The sequence below is a fragment of the Ranitomeya imitator genome, chromosome 1 (assembly GCF_032444005.1).
Source record: "Ranitomeya imitator isolate aRanImi1 chromosome 1, aRanImi1.pri, whole genome shotgun sequence".
NCBI classification, from domain to species: Eukaryota; Metazoa; Chordata; class Amphibia; order Anura; family Dendrobatidae; genus Ranitomeya; species Ranitomeya imitator.
Genome location: NC_091282.1, coordinates 1,176,123,402 through 1,176,139,035, shown reverse-complemented (window position 1 = coordinate 1,176,139,035; position 15,634 = coordinate 1,176,123,402). Strand labels below are relative to the sequence as shown.

At 47.0% G+C, this 15,634-nt stretch overlaps 1 protein-coding gene across 1 annotated transcript in view; it reads right to left on the bottom strand.

Annotated features, from left to right (window-relative positions):
- The window catches only part of TAPT1 (transmembrane anterior posterior transformation 1), a 66,527-nt gene that overhangs the window by 35,646 nt on the left and 15,247 nt on the right, over positions 1–15,634 (bottom strand). Inside the window, exon 2 of the mRNA XM_069744701.1 lies at positions 10,783–10,913. Coding sequence (XP_069600802.1) covers positions 10,783–10,913 — 131 coding nt within the window. The remainder of the gene's footprint in view (positions 1–10,782; positions 10,914–15,634) is intronic.

The following is a 15,634-nucleotide window of genomic DNA, read 5'->3' as shown; positions in this document are numbered from 1 at the left end:
TCGATTTGTGCTCCTGAACTTGATAGGAACTTCCTCCATACCCTAACATAAATGCTAGTCGTGGAGGCTTTCCTACTTTTAAGTAGAGTATTTACAAGATTCTGGGAGAATCCCTTTCCTTTCAGAAGTGACCTCTCAAGTTCCACGCTGTCAGGTGCAAGTTGGTTACTCGTGGATGGAAGACTGGACCCTGGGAAAGGAGGTCCGGTATTTCTGGGAGGATCCATGGTTGGGAAATGGACATGCTTCTCAACCATGGGAACCAAGACCTTCTGGGCCAGAATGGGGCTATTAAAACCACTCGGGCTCCGTCTTCGCGAATTTTCCTCAGAACTATAGGAATGAGATTCAGAGGAGGGAAAGCGTAGGCGAGATTGAAATTCCAGGGGATCAGAAGAGCGTCGACTGCGTACGGGTTGTCCCTTGGGTCTAGGGAACAGAATTGATGGAGTTTCTTGTTTCCTCGACTGGCAAACAGATCTATCTCTGGACATCCCCACAACCGCACGATCTGATTGAAGACAGCCGGTTTTAGAGACCAGTCCCCTTGTCTGAGCTCGTTGCGGCTTAAGTAATCGGCCATGGTATTTAGATTTCCCTTTATATGAAGGGCCGTAAGGGAGAGCAGGTGATTTTCGGCCATCTGAAAGATATATGATTTGTAACGTTCATTAATGACCTAGACCGTGTACCTCCTTGGTGGTTCACATAAGCAACGGTCACCTGGTTGTCAGAGAGTATCCTAACATGTCTACCCTGCAGAGGTATAAGGAACCTATCTAAGGCGCGTTCCACCGCCATCAATTCCTTCAGATTGGAGGACGTGTCTCGCTCAGAATGGGACCACAGACCCTGAATGCAATTGCCCTCCCAGTGTGCTCCCCACCCCGTGGGGCTAGCATCCGTTGTTATTACCCGTGATATATGATATGTCCAAGGTACCCCTTTACGCAGATTAGGGATGTGTGTCCACCACCTTAGTGAACCCGTGGCCTCTACAGATAGGGAAAAATTTTTGTCAAGGTTAGCGCCCAGACGCCGAAAATTATGCAGAACATCCCATTGCAGAGCCCTGGAGTGAAACTGTGCCCACATCACCGCCGGAAAACAAGAAGTAAGTGAACCTAAGAGTGACATAGCACTTCTTAGGGAAACTACGGGATTACTAATTGCCCTGGAGGCCAGCCGGTGAATAGTATCAACTTTTGAGTCTGGCAGGCGACATTCCTGCTGAGCTGAATCCACAGTAAGACCCAAGAACTGCTGTGATGTTGAGGGCTGAAGACGCGACTTTTTGAGATTGATAATCCATCCTAAGTTGTGTAACGCCGCCATCACTTTCCCCAACTGTTCTTTACAGTGTACCTCTGAGCGCCCAACGATCAATAAATCATCCAGATAGGGAATTATTAGTATATTTTGCTCATGAAGGTGTGCCATAACCTCCACCATAATCTTAGTGAACACCCGAGGTGCGACTGCAACACCAAAGGGGAGTGCCCGATATTGAAAGTGCTCCACTGTGCCGGCAAGAGAAATCGCCACCCTGAGAAAGCGCTGATGAGTTGCATGTATCGGGACATGATAATAGGCGTCTTTCAGATCTAAGACAACCATGAAGCAATTGTGAAAAAGAAGCTTTATTGCCGACTTCACAGATTCCATTTTAAAGGATGGGACCAGCAAGAATACATTCAGGCCCTTCAGATTGATGATGGTACGATAAGATCCATCTGGCTTCTTTACCAGGAATAAAGGGGAGTAAAACCCCGTACCTTGTTCCTCCGTAGGTACTTTAACGAGAACCCCCTTTTTTTGGAGATCTCGAACCTCTGACTCCAACGCCAACTGTTCTGCGGGAGAAGAACGGATAGGAGTTAATTTGAATTTTTCCAGGGGGGTATGGTGGAATTGGAACTTTAGCCCCTCTTTAATGATACTGAGTATCCATGGACTATTGGTGATTTTTACCCAGGCTGGGTAGAAGGCCAAAAGCCTACCGCCCACCTGGGCCGCCAGTCATTGATGCTTTTTAGAGTCTCTAGAAGAGTTAAACATGTAACCTCTACCTCTTCCCCTGTAAGAGTTGTATCTGGTCGATTCTCTATTTGAATCCCTGTCCGATCTTCGGCGATATGGCCCTCCTCTATTATAGTCCCGTCTATAGAAGGGTCTTGTTAGGAGAGGGAATCGCTTCTTACTGTCACCTGCTTTTTCTAGAAGCTCATCCCGCACTGGGCCAAACAAATGAACCCCCTCACAGGGGATGCCACATAGTTTTGATCTGGCCTGCAAGTCTCCTGGCCAGCATTTTATCCAAAGAGCCCTACGGGCCGCATTGGACAGTGCTGATGACCTTGCCGCTAGCCTAACAGAATCGGCTGACGCATCCGCAAGGAAGGCTGCTGCATCCTGAATCATAGACATAGATGATAGGATCTCGCTCCTAGGAACCTTATCCTTGAGCTGGTCTTCTAGATTACCCAGCCATACCATCAACGACCGGGCAGTGCAGGTGGCCGCAATCGCTGGTCTCAGGGAACCCGCTGATGTTTCCCAAGCTCCTTTAAGGAATACCTCCGCTTTCCTATCAAGCGGGTCTTTTAGGCTCCCCAGATCCTCAAACGGAAGAGACGTCTTTTTACATGCTTTAGCCACCACCGCATCCAGTTTCGGGACCTTGTCCCAGGAGGAAGAAGCATCTTCCTCAAAGGGATATCTTCTTTTGAACGCTGGTGGGAGAGACCCCTTCCTTTCGGGTTTTTTCCATTCTCTCGTAATCAGAGACTTAACTTTATCAACTACGGGAAATACTCTTCTGGATTTGCGATCTATGCCTTTAAACATTATATCCTGGATGGAACATTCCGCCTGGGTCTCCTCAATGCCCATAGTGCTATTGACAGCTTTGACTAAGCGGTTAACCCTGTCCAGTGATAGACAGGTTCGACTAGATTCCACGTCCTCTGATGATGATGACGGATGAGAATCCGAACTCACACCACCCGTGTCTGAATCCACATCCGAGGCTGGGGATAATATCTCCTTCCTCTTTTTTGAAACTGTCTTCTGAGACCTTATGGAATCTCTGACCTCCTGTCTAACCAGATCCCTAAGAGTAGACGTAAGGTCAGGGGTCTCGTCCTCAATTAATTGTTGAATGCAGATGCTGCACAATTTCTTTTTATGTCCATCCGGAAGAGGTTCCGTACAGATGGCACACTCTCTATGTTTGGATTTGGACACAGATTTCCTCCCCTAATAAGGAGAGAGGGAATACAAGGAGGGACAGCTATCAGAAATGTACTTTCACGAAGCTCACTTACCCATCCCTGCAGTGAATGGTACCGTGATCGGGGGGTCCTTCTTAGCCGGAGATTCCTTACGGCCAGAGGACTTAGTTGACTTCTGAGTTTCTTTGGCTCTACCAGCGCGACTACTGCCACTAGAACGCCGCTGGGAGCTGCTCAAAGGTTGTTCAGGTAACTGCTGCTGCTCACCGCCCAGCTGCGGTGTTCCTTCCAGAGACTCCATTCCAAGATGGTGGACAGGAACAATGTTGAGGCCTCAGTGCAGCGTTTAAATCTATCCCCCTGGGTACCACCCCCGGATGGGGGGTCAGCAGGGACATCCCTCGGTGCACCGCTAATTGGTACTGCCCCCGCTAGCGCCCGTAAAGCGCCAGACACCCTGAGGCCAAAATCCCCCCCTGCGACGCCGGGCGCCGCCATTAGCCAGGATAAGACGCTACCGCGCATGCGCCATCGCCCCGCGCCCGCGTCATCAGGACACGCCCCTTCCGGACGCGGCCGCGGCGCTGAGAGCAGACGCGCCGAACAAGGACGGCAGCGCTCACCTAGCCACTGCAGACCCCAGCAGCAGCGGCGGACCGACCCCAGGAGCTCCGGCAGATGCGCACCATTGGGCCTCACGTACCAGGTGAACAGCGGCACCACAGAAGTCAAGCCCCCCGCATAGGGCTGCTTCCTCCTGCTGTCACCTACACAGACAGTCCCCCTGCCGTGTGGTGCTTCCATCCCCCTGATCAGGCCGAGGTAGGGGACCCCCGCTACCTGCATCGGCCTGTCAGGAGTGGGATAGCTTCTATCTTCAACCCTCTTCTCTGGGCCTGTCTGAAGAGGTTCCACTGTCAGGGACAGGAAACCAACTGGCGGGTGAGTGAGGTGCCGCCCTTTTATGTCTGAGGTTTCCTGTCCCTGAAGGGCGGATCCCCTCTCTCGTTGTCTCGTTGTGCTGTCATGGCGACTGAATAAATATTAGTTTTCTCTTGAGACACCCTGTGCAAAGGTTCTCATGGATAGATACCCTCAGGCTGCAATTAACATCTCCCCTCCAAGACCTAGGAGGCGTTACCATTCTTCTTGGCCCTAGCTTAGACCTCCTGGTGAGATTTGGAGACAGAGTCTACTTGTCCCAGGGAAGTAAATATTAACACCTGGGTGCGACTTACAGCTTTCAAGACAGATGTTACATTTGCCAGTAACAAAATAAATCTACACATAGTCCGATAGATATATATATAATCTATCTCTCTCTCTCTCTCTACATAATCTATATATATACATTATCTATACATATCTATCTATATATATCTCTACTATATAATTGTCTAAGGGTCACTTCCGTCTGTCCTTCTTTCTGTCACGGATATTCATTGGTCGCGGCCTCTGTGTCATGGAAATCCAAGTCGCTGATTGGACGTGGCTGTTTTGCTGCGACCAATCAGCGACGGGCACAGTCCAGAAGAAAATGGCCGCTCCTTACTCCCTGCAGTCAGTGCCTGGCGCCCGCATACTCCCCTCCAGTCACCGCTCACACAGGGTTAATGCCGGCGGTAACGGACCGCGTTATGCCGCTGGTAACGCACTCCGTAACCGCTGCTATTAACCCTGTGTGTCCCCAACTTTTTACTATTGATGCTGCCTATGCGGCATCAATAGTAAAAAAATGTAATGTTAAAAATAATAAAAAAACAAAAAAAGTGCTATACTAACCCTCTGTAGTCCGCCGAGCCGCTCGCGCCTGCCGCCATCTTCCGTTCCCGGCGATGCATTGGGAAATTACCCAGAAGACTTAGCAGTCTCGCGAGACTAATTCATCTCTCTCCTCACTCCTCCTCCGCTTCCCCCCTCTTCAAATCTCTTCACTGGCTCCCATTCCCTCAGCGTATCCAGTTCAAATTACTAATACTGACCTACAAAGTCATCCATAATAATAATAATAATAATCTTTATTTTTATATAGCGCTAACATATTACGCAGCGCTTTACAGTTTTTCACACATTATCATCACTGTCCCCCGATGGGGCTCACAATCTAGAATCCCTATCAGTATGTCTTTAGAATGTGGGAGGAAACCGGAGTGCCCGGAGGAAACCCACGCAAACACGGAGAGAACATACAAACTCTTTGCAGATGTTGTCCTGGGTGGGATTAGAACCACTAACCACTTAGCTAACCACTGCGCCACCGTGCCGCCCATCCATAACCTGTTTCCTCCATATATCTCTGAACTAACCTCCCGATATCTTCCCTCTCGTAATCTCCGGACCTCCCAAAACCTCCTTCTCTCCTCCACACTTATTCGCTCCTCAGCCAACCGCCTTCAAGATATCTCCAGAATATCCCCCATCCTCTGGAATTCTTTGCCCCAACACGTCCGAATATCAACCACATTCGGGTCCTTCAGACGGAACCTGAAAACCCATCTCTTCAGGAAAGCCTACAGCCTGCACTGACCCCGCTGCCTCCTCACCACTACTGAAGCTACCACCTCACTAACACCGGAGCTCCTGCAACCCTCAACCTACTGTCTCCTTCCCCATAATCCTGTAGAATGTAAGCCCGCAAGGGCCGGGTCCTCGCCCCTCTGTATCAGTCCGTCATTGTTAGTTTGTTTACTGTAAGTGATATCTGTAATTTGTATGTAACCCCTTCTCATGTACAGCACCATGGTATCAATGGTGCCATGTAATATATATAAAATCTACTATATAAAGCTGAATGTGTGTGTGTGTGTGTGTGTGTGTGTGTGTGTGTGTGTGTGTGTGTGTGTGTGTGTGTGTGTGTGTGTGTGTGTGTGTGTGTGTGTATGTATGTGTGTATGTGTGTATGTCCGGGATTGGCATCTGCACCGTCGCAGCTACAGCCACAAAATTTTGCACAGTCACACGTCTGGACCCCGAGAGCGTCATAGGCTATGTTGTGAGGCGAAATTTTAACCCCGCGCGTTCCAATTCACCAAACAATTTTGCCCCTATCTACATAATGGGGAAAAGTGAAAGGAAAAGTGTTGGTAGCGTCGCAGCTACAGCAACAAAATTTTGCACAGTCACACGTCTGGACCCTGAGAGCATCATAGGCTATGTTGTGAGGTGAAATTTTAACTCCTCGATTTCCAATTCACCAAACTATTTTTCCCCTATCTACATAATGGGGAAAAGTGAAAGGAAAAGTGTTGGAGGCAAATTGACAGCTGCCAGATGTGAACAAGGGGGACTTAAAGAATGAGAGCGATGGCGCAAAAGAGTATATACCGATCAGTTGCTAAGGTGGGGCCCCGACATGGGATACTCACCACACACGGGTATATGAACACACACAAAATGCGCCACACACTAGCACGTGCTTGAACACATATACCACCCTCAGCACACATTTCACCACACATACACCAACCTCCACATAAAAGTCGAAATACAAAAGTCACCGCTCAAAACTCGCCACGCGCAAAACTCGCCACATGCAAAAACTAGGCTTACGCAAAACTCGCCACAAGTGCAAAACTCACCTCATGGAAAACTCGCCACACGCAAAACTTGCACACGCGGAAAAATTGCCACATGCAAAAGTTGCCTCACACAAAACTTGCACATACTCAAAAGGCACCAGACATAAAACTCACCACGCGCAAAACTCGCCATGCGCAAAACTTGCTGCACACAACTTGCTACACTAACCTGTCACATGCAACTCGACACAAAAAAAGTTGCTACATGCATGTTGCCACACACAACTCAACACACACAACTTGACAAACGAAACTCGCCCTAAAACACACACAAGTCTGATTAATAAGCAGACAAACTACAAGAGCAACAAATGTACCATATAGGAAATACGGCAGCTGTCAGTCACATGACCTGTCTATTATGTGTATGTGTGAGCTAATATATACTGCCAGGGGGGAGGGCTTCCTGTTGGCTGGGGATTTATCAGGCTGCCAATTTAGCTTACAAATACTGAGGTAAAAATACTGAGCAAATAACATGTTAACGAGGTCTAATACAGGAGATCACACAGGTATATACTATATACAGGAGAGATAACACACAGGTATATACTATATAGAGGAGGAGATGACATACAGGTACATACTATATACAGGAGGAGATGACATACAGGTATATACTATATACAGGAGGAGATGACACACAGGTATATACTATACACAGGAGCAGATTATCTACAGGTATACACTATATACAGGAGGAGATGACATACAGGTATATGCTATATATAGAAGATGACATACAGGTATATACTATATACAGGGGAGATGACACAGATATATACTATATACAGGAGATGACATACAGGTTTATACTATAGGAGGAGATGACATACACGTATATACTATATATAGGAGGAGATGACATACACGTATATACTATATATAGGAGGAGATGACATACAGGTATATACTATATACAGGGGAGATGACACAGCAGGTATATACTATATACAGGGGAGATGACACACAGCAGGTATATACTATATACAGGGGAGATGACATACAGGTATATACTATATACAGGAGATGACATACAGGTGTATACTATATATAAAGGAGATGACAAACATGTATATACTGAGGTGAAAATGAGAGGTGTGAGGTGAAAATGAAAAGGTGTGAGTGCAAAATGAGAGGAGTGAGGGAAAATAGTGTAGTGATTGGAAAATGACAGATGTGAGGTCGAAATGACAAGTGTTAGGGGGGAATGAGAGGAGTGAGGGAGAAAATGAGAGGTGTGAGGGAGAAAATGAGAGATGTGAGGGGGAAAATTAAAGATGTGATTGGGAAAATGAGAGGCGTGATGGGAAAATAAGAGAAGTGACGTGCTATAACTAACCACAGATATTTACTATGCCCAGGCAACGCCGGGCTCTTCAGCTAGTCTAATATATAAAGCTGAATGTGTGTATGTATGTATGTCCGGGATTGGCATCTGCACCGTCGCAGCTACAGCCACAAAATTTTGCGTAGTCACACGTCTGGACCCCGAGATCGTTATAGGCTATGTTGTGAGGTGAAATTTTAACCCCGCGCTTTCCAATTCACCAATTTTGCCCCTATCTACATAATGGGGAAAAAGTGAAAGGAAAAGTGTTGGAGGCAAATTGACAGCTGCCAGATGTGAACAAGGTGTGAGTGCAAAATGAGAGGAGTGAGGGAAAATAGCGGAGTGATCGGAAAATGACAGATGTGAGGTCGAAATGACAAGTGTTAGGGGGGAATGAGAGGAGTGAGGGGGAAAATAAGAGGAGTGAGGGGAAAATGAGAGCTGTGAGAGGGAAAATGAAAGATGGGAGGTGCTATAACTAATTACAGATATTTACTATGCCCAGGCAACGCCGGGCTCTTCAGTGTGTATATGTGTGTATATAATATATATATATATATATATATATATATATATATACACATAATTATTGAAATAGTCTATTAAATTCCCCCTACTATATAGTGTGTGTGTGTATGTATATATTATATGTATGTATGTATATATATAAGTATGTATATATATATATATATATATATATATAATATATATATATATATATATATATATATATATATATATATATATATATATATATATATATATATATACATACTTATATATATACATACATACATATAATATATACATACACACGCACACTATATAGTAGGGGGAATTTAATAGACTATTTCAATAATTATGTGTATATATATATATATATTATTTAGGTCGGTTTCACACATCAGGCTCCGCTGTGAAGGCCCGATCTGACTACTGAGACTCCTGACCTGAGTTAACTGGTTGCGAGACTTGGTGGCCCGGCCGGGCCTTCAGATCTGAGCAATGGTAGCCTATGTATTCACTAGATTACAATGGCTACAACTGACTGGAATTTGAAAGCTTTAATTCCATAAGGAATTGGTACAGAAAGAATATTGGAAAGTTCTATGAAAAGAAGGTGGGGCCTTTTGGAATTTCAACATGCCTGATCCTTGCTTAATTCCCTGTCCTCATTAAAAGGAAACACACACGCTCACCCAAGGGAATTGTTGACCGTGTGTGGGAGGGCCGAGAGATACCGTACTTGTTGGCTGAACAAATATTGAAAACACTTATACGGACACATTATGTGTTTGATTAAAGGGGTTGCCCAAGGTATCAAAATTAAGAACAAAAAAACAAAAACACAGCAGGGTCTAGTATACAAGCTAAAGTAAGTTCCTCTAACAGACCCCCAACAAACCCAATTCTGAAGAATACTGGGCCTCTACTGGTTTCTACTTTCTCTTCCTGCCACAACACGAAGTGCCAAGAGCCAATCACTGGCTTAGGTGGGTCACCGCTGCTGACAGTGCCTAGCTGAGCGGGTATTTACAGCCATTATCAGAGGTCACCACTGCTGACAGTGCCTAGCGGAGCGGGTATTTACAGCCATTATCAGTGGTCACCGCTGCTGACAATGCCTAGCTGAGCGGGTATTTACAGCCATTGTCAGTGGTCACCGCTGCTGACAGTGCCTAGCTGAGCGGGTATTTACAGCCATTATCAGTGGTCACCGCTGCTGACAGTGCCTAGCTGAGCGGGTATTTACAGCCATTATCAGTGGTCACCGCTGCTGACAGTGCCTAGCGGAGCGGGTATTTACAGCCATTGTCAGTGGTCACCGCTGCTGACAGTGACTAGCTGAGCGGGTATTTACAGCCATTGTCAGTGGTCACCGCTGCTGACAGTGACTAGCTGAGCGGGTATTTACAGCCATTGTCAGTGGTCACCGCTGCTGACAGTGCCTAGCTGAGCGGGTATTTACAGCCATTATCAGTGGTCACCGCTGCTGACAGTGACTAGCTGAGCGGGTATTTACAGCCATTATCAGTGGTCACCGCTGCTGACAGTGCCTAGCTGAGCGGGTATTTACAGCCATTATCAGTGGTCACCGCTGCTGACAGTGCCTAGCGGAGCGGGTATTTACAGCCATTGTCAGTAATCACCGCTGCTGACAGTGACTAGCTGAGCGGGTATTTACAGCCATTGTCAGTGGTCACCGCTGCTGACAGTGACTAGCTGAGCGGGTATTTACAGCCATTGTCAGTGGTCACCGCTGCTGACAGTGACTAGCTGAGCGGGTATTTACAGCCATTGTCAGTGGTCACCGCTGCTGACAGTGCCTAGCGGAGCGGGTATTTACAGCCATTGTCAGTGGTCACCGCTGCTGACAGTGACTAGCTGAGCAGGTATTTGCAGCCATTGTCAGTGGTCACCGCTGCTGACAGTGACTAGCTGAGCGGGTATTTACAGCCATTGTCAGTGAGGGTTTTACGTCATAATATTTATTTTCTTTCAAGCCATAAAAAAAAAAAAAGCAAAAAAAAAAAAAACCATCCTCTAGATTCACCCCTTTAATTATGGAAATTAAGAGACAGAAGGCCAGGAGACGGCCTCCATTGATCACACACAGAATAGTCACACTCATACTAACCTTCTCCAGCTCTCGGGGGATCCGTAGGCAGGTATATACCCGCTCTCGCCTCTCCCGGTATTTTGCCTCATTGTGTTCCAGGAAATATCCCCGGGTGAGCTCAGCACTGATGAACCGAAATAATGACAGATCTGAAAAACAAGAAAGTGTACGGAAAGTCAATTTACAAGTTTGCCAGGAAAAGAAAATGTTGGTTACCTGGGATTTTCTTCCTTTCTTACAATGTACCTAATAACAGGCAGGTAATAGCCAACTTCCTTCCTGCTGTGCCCGGCACCGATCTCTGCCGGCACAGTGGTCACTGATCGCTCCTGCGGCTTCTGCTGACATCACGTCGACAGAGCAGCGGCTTTTATTCTACTCTGTTGACGATGGGGTGTCAGCCGGCGTCATGCTGAGTGACAGCCAGCTGCTGCTCGAGCCTAACTGTGGTAAGTTGGCTGTCAATCAGCATGACAACGGCAGTCTGGAAAAAGAGGAGCTGCTCTGTTGACATGGAGCAGCTGATTCACCGGCAGGAGCGGTCGGTGAGCTGTTGTGAATTCTGTGGCAGAGCTCCCTCCTGTGGTCACAAGTGGTACTTCGGCTGATTCTCTCTGTGAGCTTCCGTTAGTGGAGGAGAGTGGTACTGCGGCTTCTGAGTTTCCTTCCTCAGGTGATGTGGTGAAGTCGTTAGGTGCTGCTCTATTTAACTCCACCTGGTGCTTTGATCCTGGCCGCCAGACAATGTTCTAGTATTGGACCTGTTTCCTCCTGGATCGTTCCTGTGGCCTGCTGCTCTGCATAGCTAAGTTCTGCTTTGCTATTTTGTTTGCTGTTTTTTTCTGTCCAGCTTGTCTATTTGTTTTTCCTTGCTTGCTGGAAGCTCTGGGACGCAGAGGGTGTACCTCCGTGCCGTTAGTTCGGTACGGAGGGTCTTTTTGCCCCCTTTGCGTGGTTGTTTGTAGGGTTTTGTGTTGACCGCAAAGTTACCTTTCCTATCCTCGCTCTGTTTAGTAAGTCGGGCCTCACTTTGCTAAATCTATTTCATCTCTACGTTTGTCTTTTCATCTAACTCACAGTCATTATATGTGGGGGCTGCCTTTTCCTTTGGGGTATTTCTCTGAGGCAAGGTAGGCTTATTTTCTATCTTCAGGCTAGCTAGTTTCTCAGGCTGTGCCGAGTTGCATAGGGAGCGTTAGGCGCAATCCACGGCTGCCTTTAGTGTGGTTGGAGAGGATTAGGGATTGCGGTCAGCAGAGTTCCCACGTCTCAGAGCTCGTTCTATGTTTTTGGGTTATTGTCAGATCACTGTATGTGCTCTGACTTCTATGTCCATTGTGGTACTGAATTATCTCATCATAACAGTACTGGAGGCCAGGATCAAAGCACCAGGTGGAGTTAAATAGAGCAGCACCTAACGACTTCACCACATCACCTGAGGAAGGAAACTCAGAAGCCGCAGTACCACTCACCTGAGGAAGGAAACTCAGAAGCCGCAGTACCACTCTCCTCCACTAACGGAAGCTCACAGAGAGAATCAGCCGAAGTACCACTTGTGACCACAGGAGGGAGCTCTGCCACAGAATTCACAACAGTGAGCGCTCCGAGACGGCGCCAGGAACATGCGTGTATTTAACCACTTCCTTCTCGTTTTTAGGCCCAAAGTTGAAAAAAAAATCCTGGATAACCCCTTTAAGTCTGTAATTTATTCTGAAGGCTCCCAACATATAACTCTTCTGACCAATTTGCTGGAGGGCAGGGATTAGTAGTCCTGGTCTATAAGTGCAAACAGAGGAATTGGGGGGAGGCTCCTGCTGCAGAAAGTGGCTTTACAGCTGGATACAGGATGTGAGAAGGACGAGAGGGAATTGAGAAGATCCATAATTATGTATTTCTCAGTTTTGATTGCAAACGAGACAATAGGATCAAGGGAGGGAAGCGTATTACAGGGGGATTGTATATTTAGTGTCGCTTTAGGAAGAACTGCGTCTCTTCATTCAGCGATGTGGGGCATTTGCAGTTTAGAGCAAAGCTCTCTTCTGTCTTTTTCCGCTCCATTGTTGTTTTGCAGCACGACCAGTACACGTTATAAAGCATTACTATCACGTTCCTGGCAAACAATCTAAAGAGTTCAATGTCACCTCTCCCAGCTCATTCATTAAACCGCTCAGAAGTTGCGTAGTGCGATAATACAGCAGGATCCTTTCCAACAGGACATGAATCAAGGCGCGCAGGAGAGTGTTAGAAATGCCAAAGTCAAGACTCTGACCTGAGTGAAGTCGTCAGCTGAAATAATGCAATAATGAAATGATCCATTGCATCACCCCTCCATGGTGCAAACTACAGACCTGCGTTATAAAGATCAGGCCCATCCATGGGAGACACACATTGGGGAACTGCACTATAAGCAATTCTCTGATCACACATCGATAAGGCCCCTTCTGTGTAGCTCCAAAATGGAATATTCATTTTAAAAGGGCCCTCCATTTATGACAAAGGGGAACGACTGAGGCAACAAAGCCAGACAGTACTCAGGTCTGTGTGTTTTGGCTGCAGCGGTGATTTCAGGACTAAAGTGCACATCACCGTAACCAAGCAAAGACACTGAGCTCAATGAATGTAGTTCATCACTCCCCAAAAAAGCGAGCGGTGACTGCAGCCGCTCCGTGCACTGAAAGCCAATGGCTTCCAAGAGAAAAGAACTACACTTTCGGTAAGGTGGTCAGGCAGCATTGGAATGCTATTTACTTGCAGATTAATATCGTTTTAATGAGACGACAAGTTCCCTTTAAGATCAAGCTTGATATTCTGCATCACTGGCAGTCCCATAGACAATGAATAGAGAGTAGGTGCGGAGGATGAACACCAGATCCATTCAGACAGGCGCTCTTCAGATCCCCATTCTCGGGATTCTTGGGGTTTCCGGCAGTCGCCACTTAGGGGCTCATACGTGCTCCCTTGTCCTATCGATGGGGAACAAGTTATTGGCTCGATACAAACCTTATAATGGTCTATTTTCATTTTAGAAGAAATCCCTTTGGATTCCTCTGATAACACCGTGCACGATCCGGCCACGCACACAACTTAACACCTCAGCCTTCAGTGCTTCTCCCGGCACTGGATGCCAGCAACAAGCACCTCTTCTATGCCAGTCCTCCTCTCCCGCAGGCGTGCCCAGGCTTCGGAGACGCTTCTTGTAAAACAGTGGCGTGCAACTATATTAGGGGGGGTGACGGCACCGGCTCATGGTAACGGTTGCTACAAACAACTACAAACAGGAGTAAAGGCAGCTGTTACCCTTTATATTATGTACCGGACACCGCTCCTGTGCCCGACACAAACCTGCACCCACCATATGTGGGGCACAATACATATACGTATTGTCCTTCTGCTGCTTTACTGTTCGCTCTCAGGAAGACAACACTTAATAGAGGTTTTCTGGGCTGAACAAACAAGTCTGCAGAGAGGAATCCTGGCAGAGTGCGCACTGCACGCGGTCACCATACGGCTGCCTGTGATCACCCCGAAACAGCTGTCTGTGGATGGATACCATGCTTGGCACAGGTGGTTTTCCTTTATTGGATGCTGCCCTTCCCTTGGTTGTTCCTTCCCGGGGAAAGGCCTGGCTATTCACTGCCTGCGTTGAGAAACACGTGATTGTGTCTCCGCAGCTCCTCTACATGTGATCACAAAGAGGCTGCAGGCTTATATTAAACCATAACAACCCCTTTAAGACATAACCTCGCTAACCAGTCCCTTACTGGCTCCGTGTCCGTACAGAGCATACTCCGCTGTGTTCTAGGAAATGTAGTGTGTAGAGCAGCTTCCAACTGTATGAGGCCATTAGAGACGTCTCAGTGCTCGTAGCGAGCAGAATTCTGAATGCAGCTCTGGATGTTATTGGTGCATATGACACGACTATGAAGTAAATTAACAAATGCTGTTACTTACAGCAAGGTAAAGAACATGTATGAGGCCCACCAATAACGTGAACCCCTAATACCATGCCGCCGGTGATCAGCTGATTGCAACAGGACCTTCACCCAGCACCCCGGAAAACAGCAGATTTTGTGGGAGGAAGCCTGGGCCAGCCGGGCAGTGAGACAGGAGACACTTGGAAGGAGAGGGGCCATAATGATTACTATGGGGTCCCTCTGCTTCCATTATTATACCTGAGGGCTTGGATCACTTATTCAGTTTCTCTGTTCTGATAGCAGAATAACCCAACAGATCCTTAAATGTCGCACTCCGCTCTGCTACATCTGTGAGCGCTCTGCTAGCTCCTCCTGCCCTATGCGAGAATATCCATGAGATGTTACCTCTGCTCTGCAGCTTTATTTATAGGACTGTGCAAAAGTATTAGGCAGGTGTAAAAAATAAAAAAGGGAGAAAAGCAAGAATCGGCTCAAAAATAAAAGTATTAAAGCAGCACTCCAGTGGAGCGGTGCTTCTGATGCAAAGTCCCTGCCCCTATTCTAATACTCAGCAGCCGCCATTTTTCCCTGGCAGATTGTGACCTGCAGGATTGCTCCAGTGTGTCATGGAGAACGTCAGAGGTCACAACTCAATACAACTCTATGGGACCCTCGTCCTGGCTCTCAGACTTGTATAGAGCTTGTTCCAGAACTTCTGACCTCCGGCCAGTCGGAAGCTGCGCTCACAAGAGGACCGAAGCCTAGCTGAAAAATCGGTGAAGATGGCGGCGAGCGAGTATATGACCAGGGGACAGGAGCCTTACATTAGAAGCTCCACTCCAGACTGGAAGAAAATAAAAAAAATGCTGGAGTGGAGCTGTAATACCTCATTTATTAGCATCAACTAACAAAATGCAAATTGAATGCACAGAGAAATCTAAATCACGTTAATATTT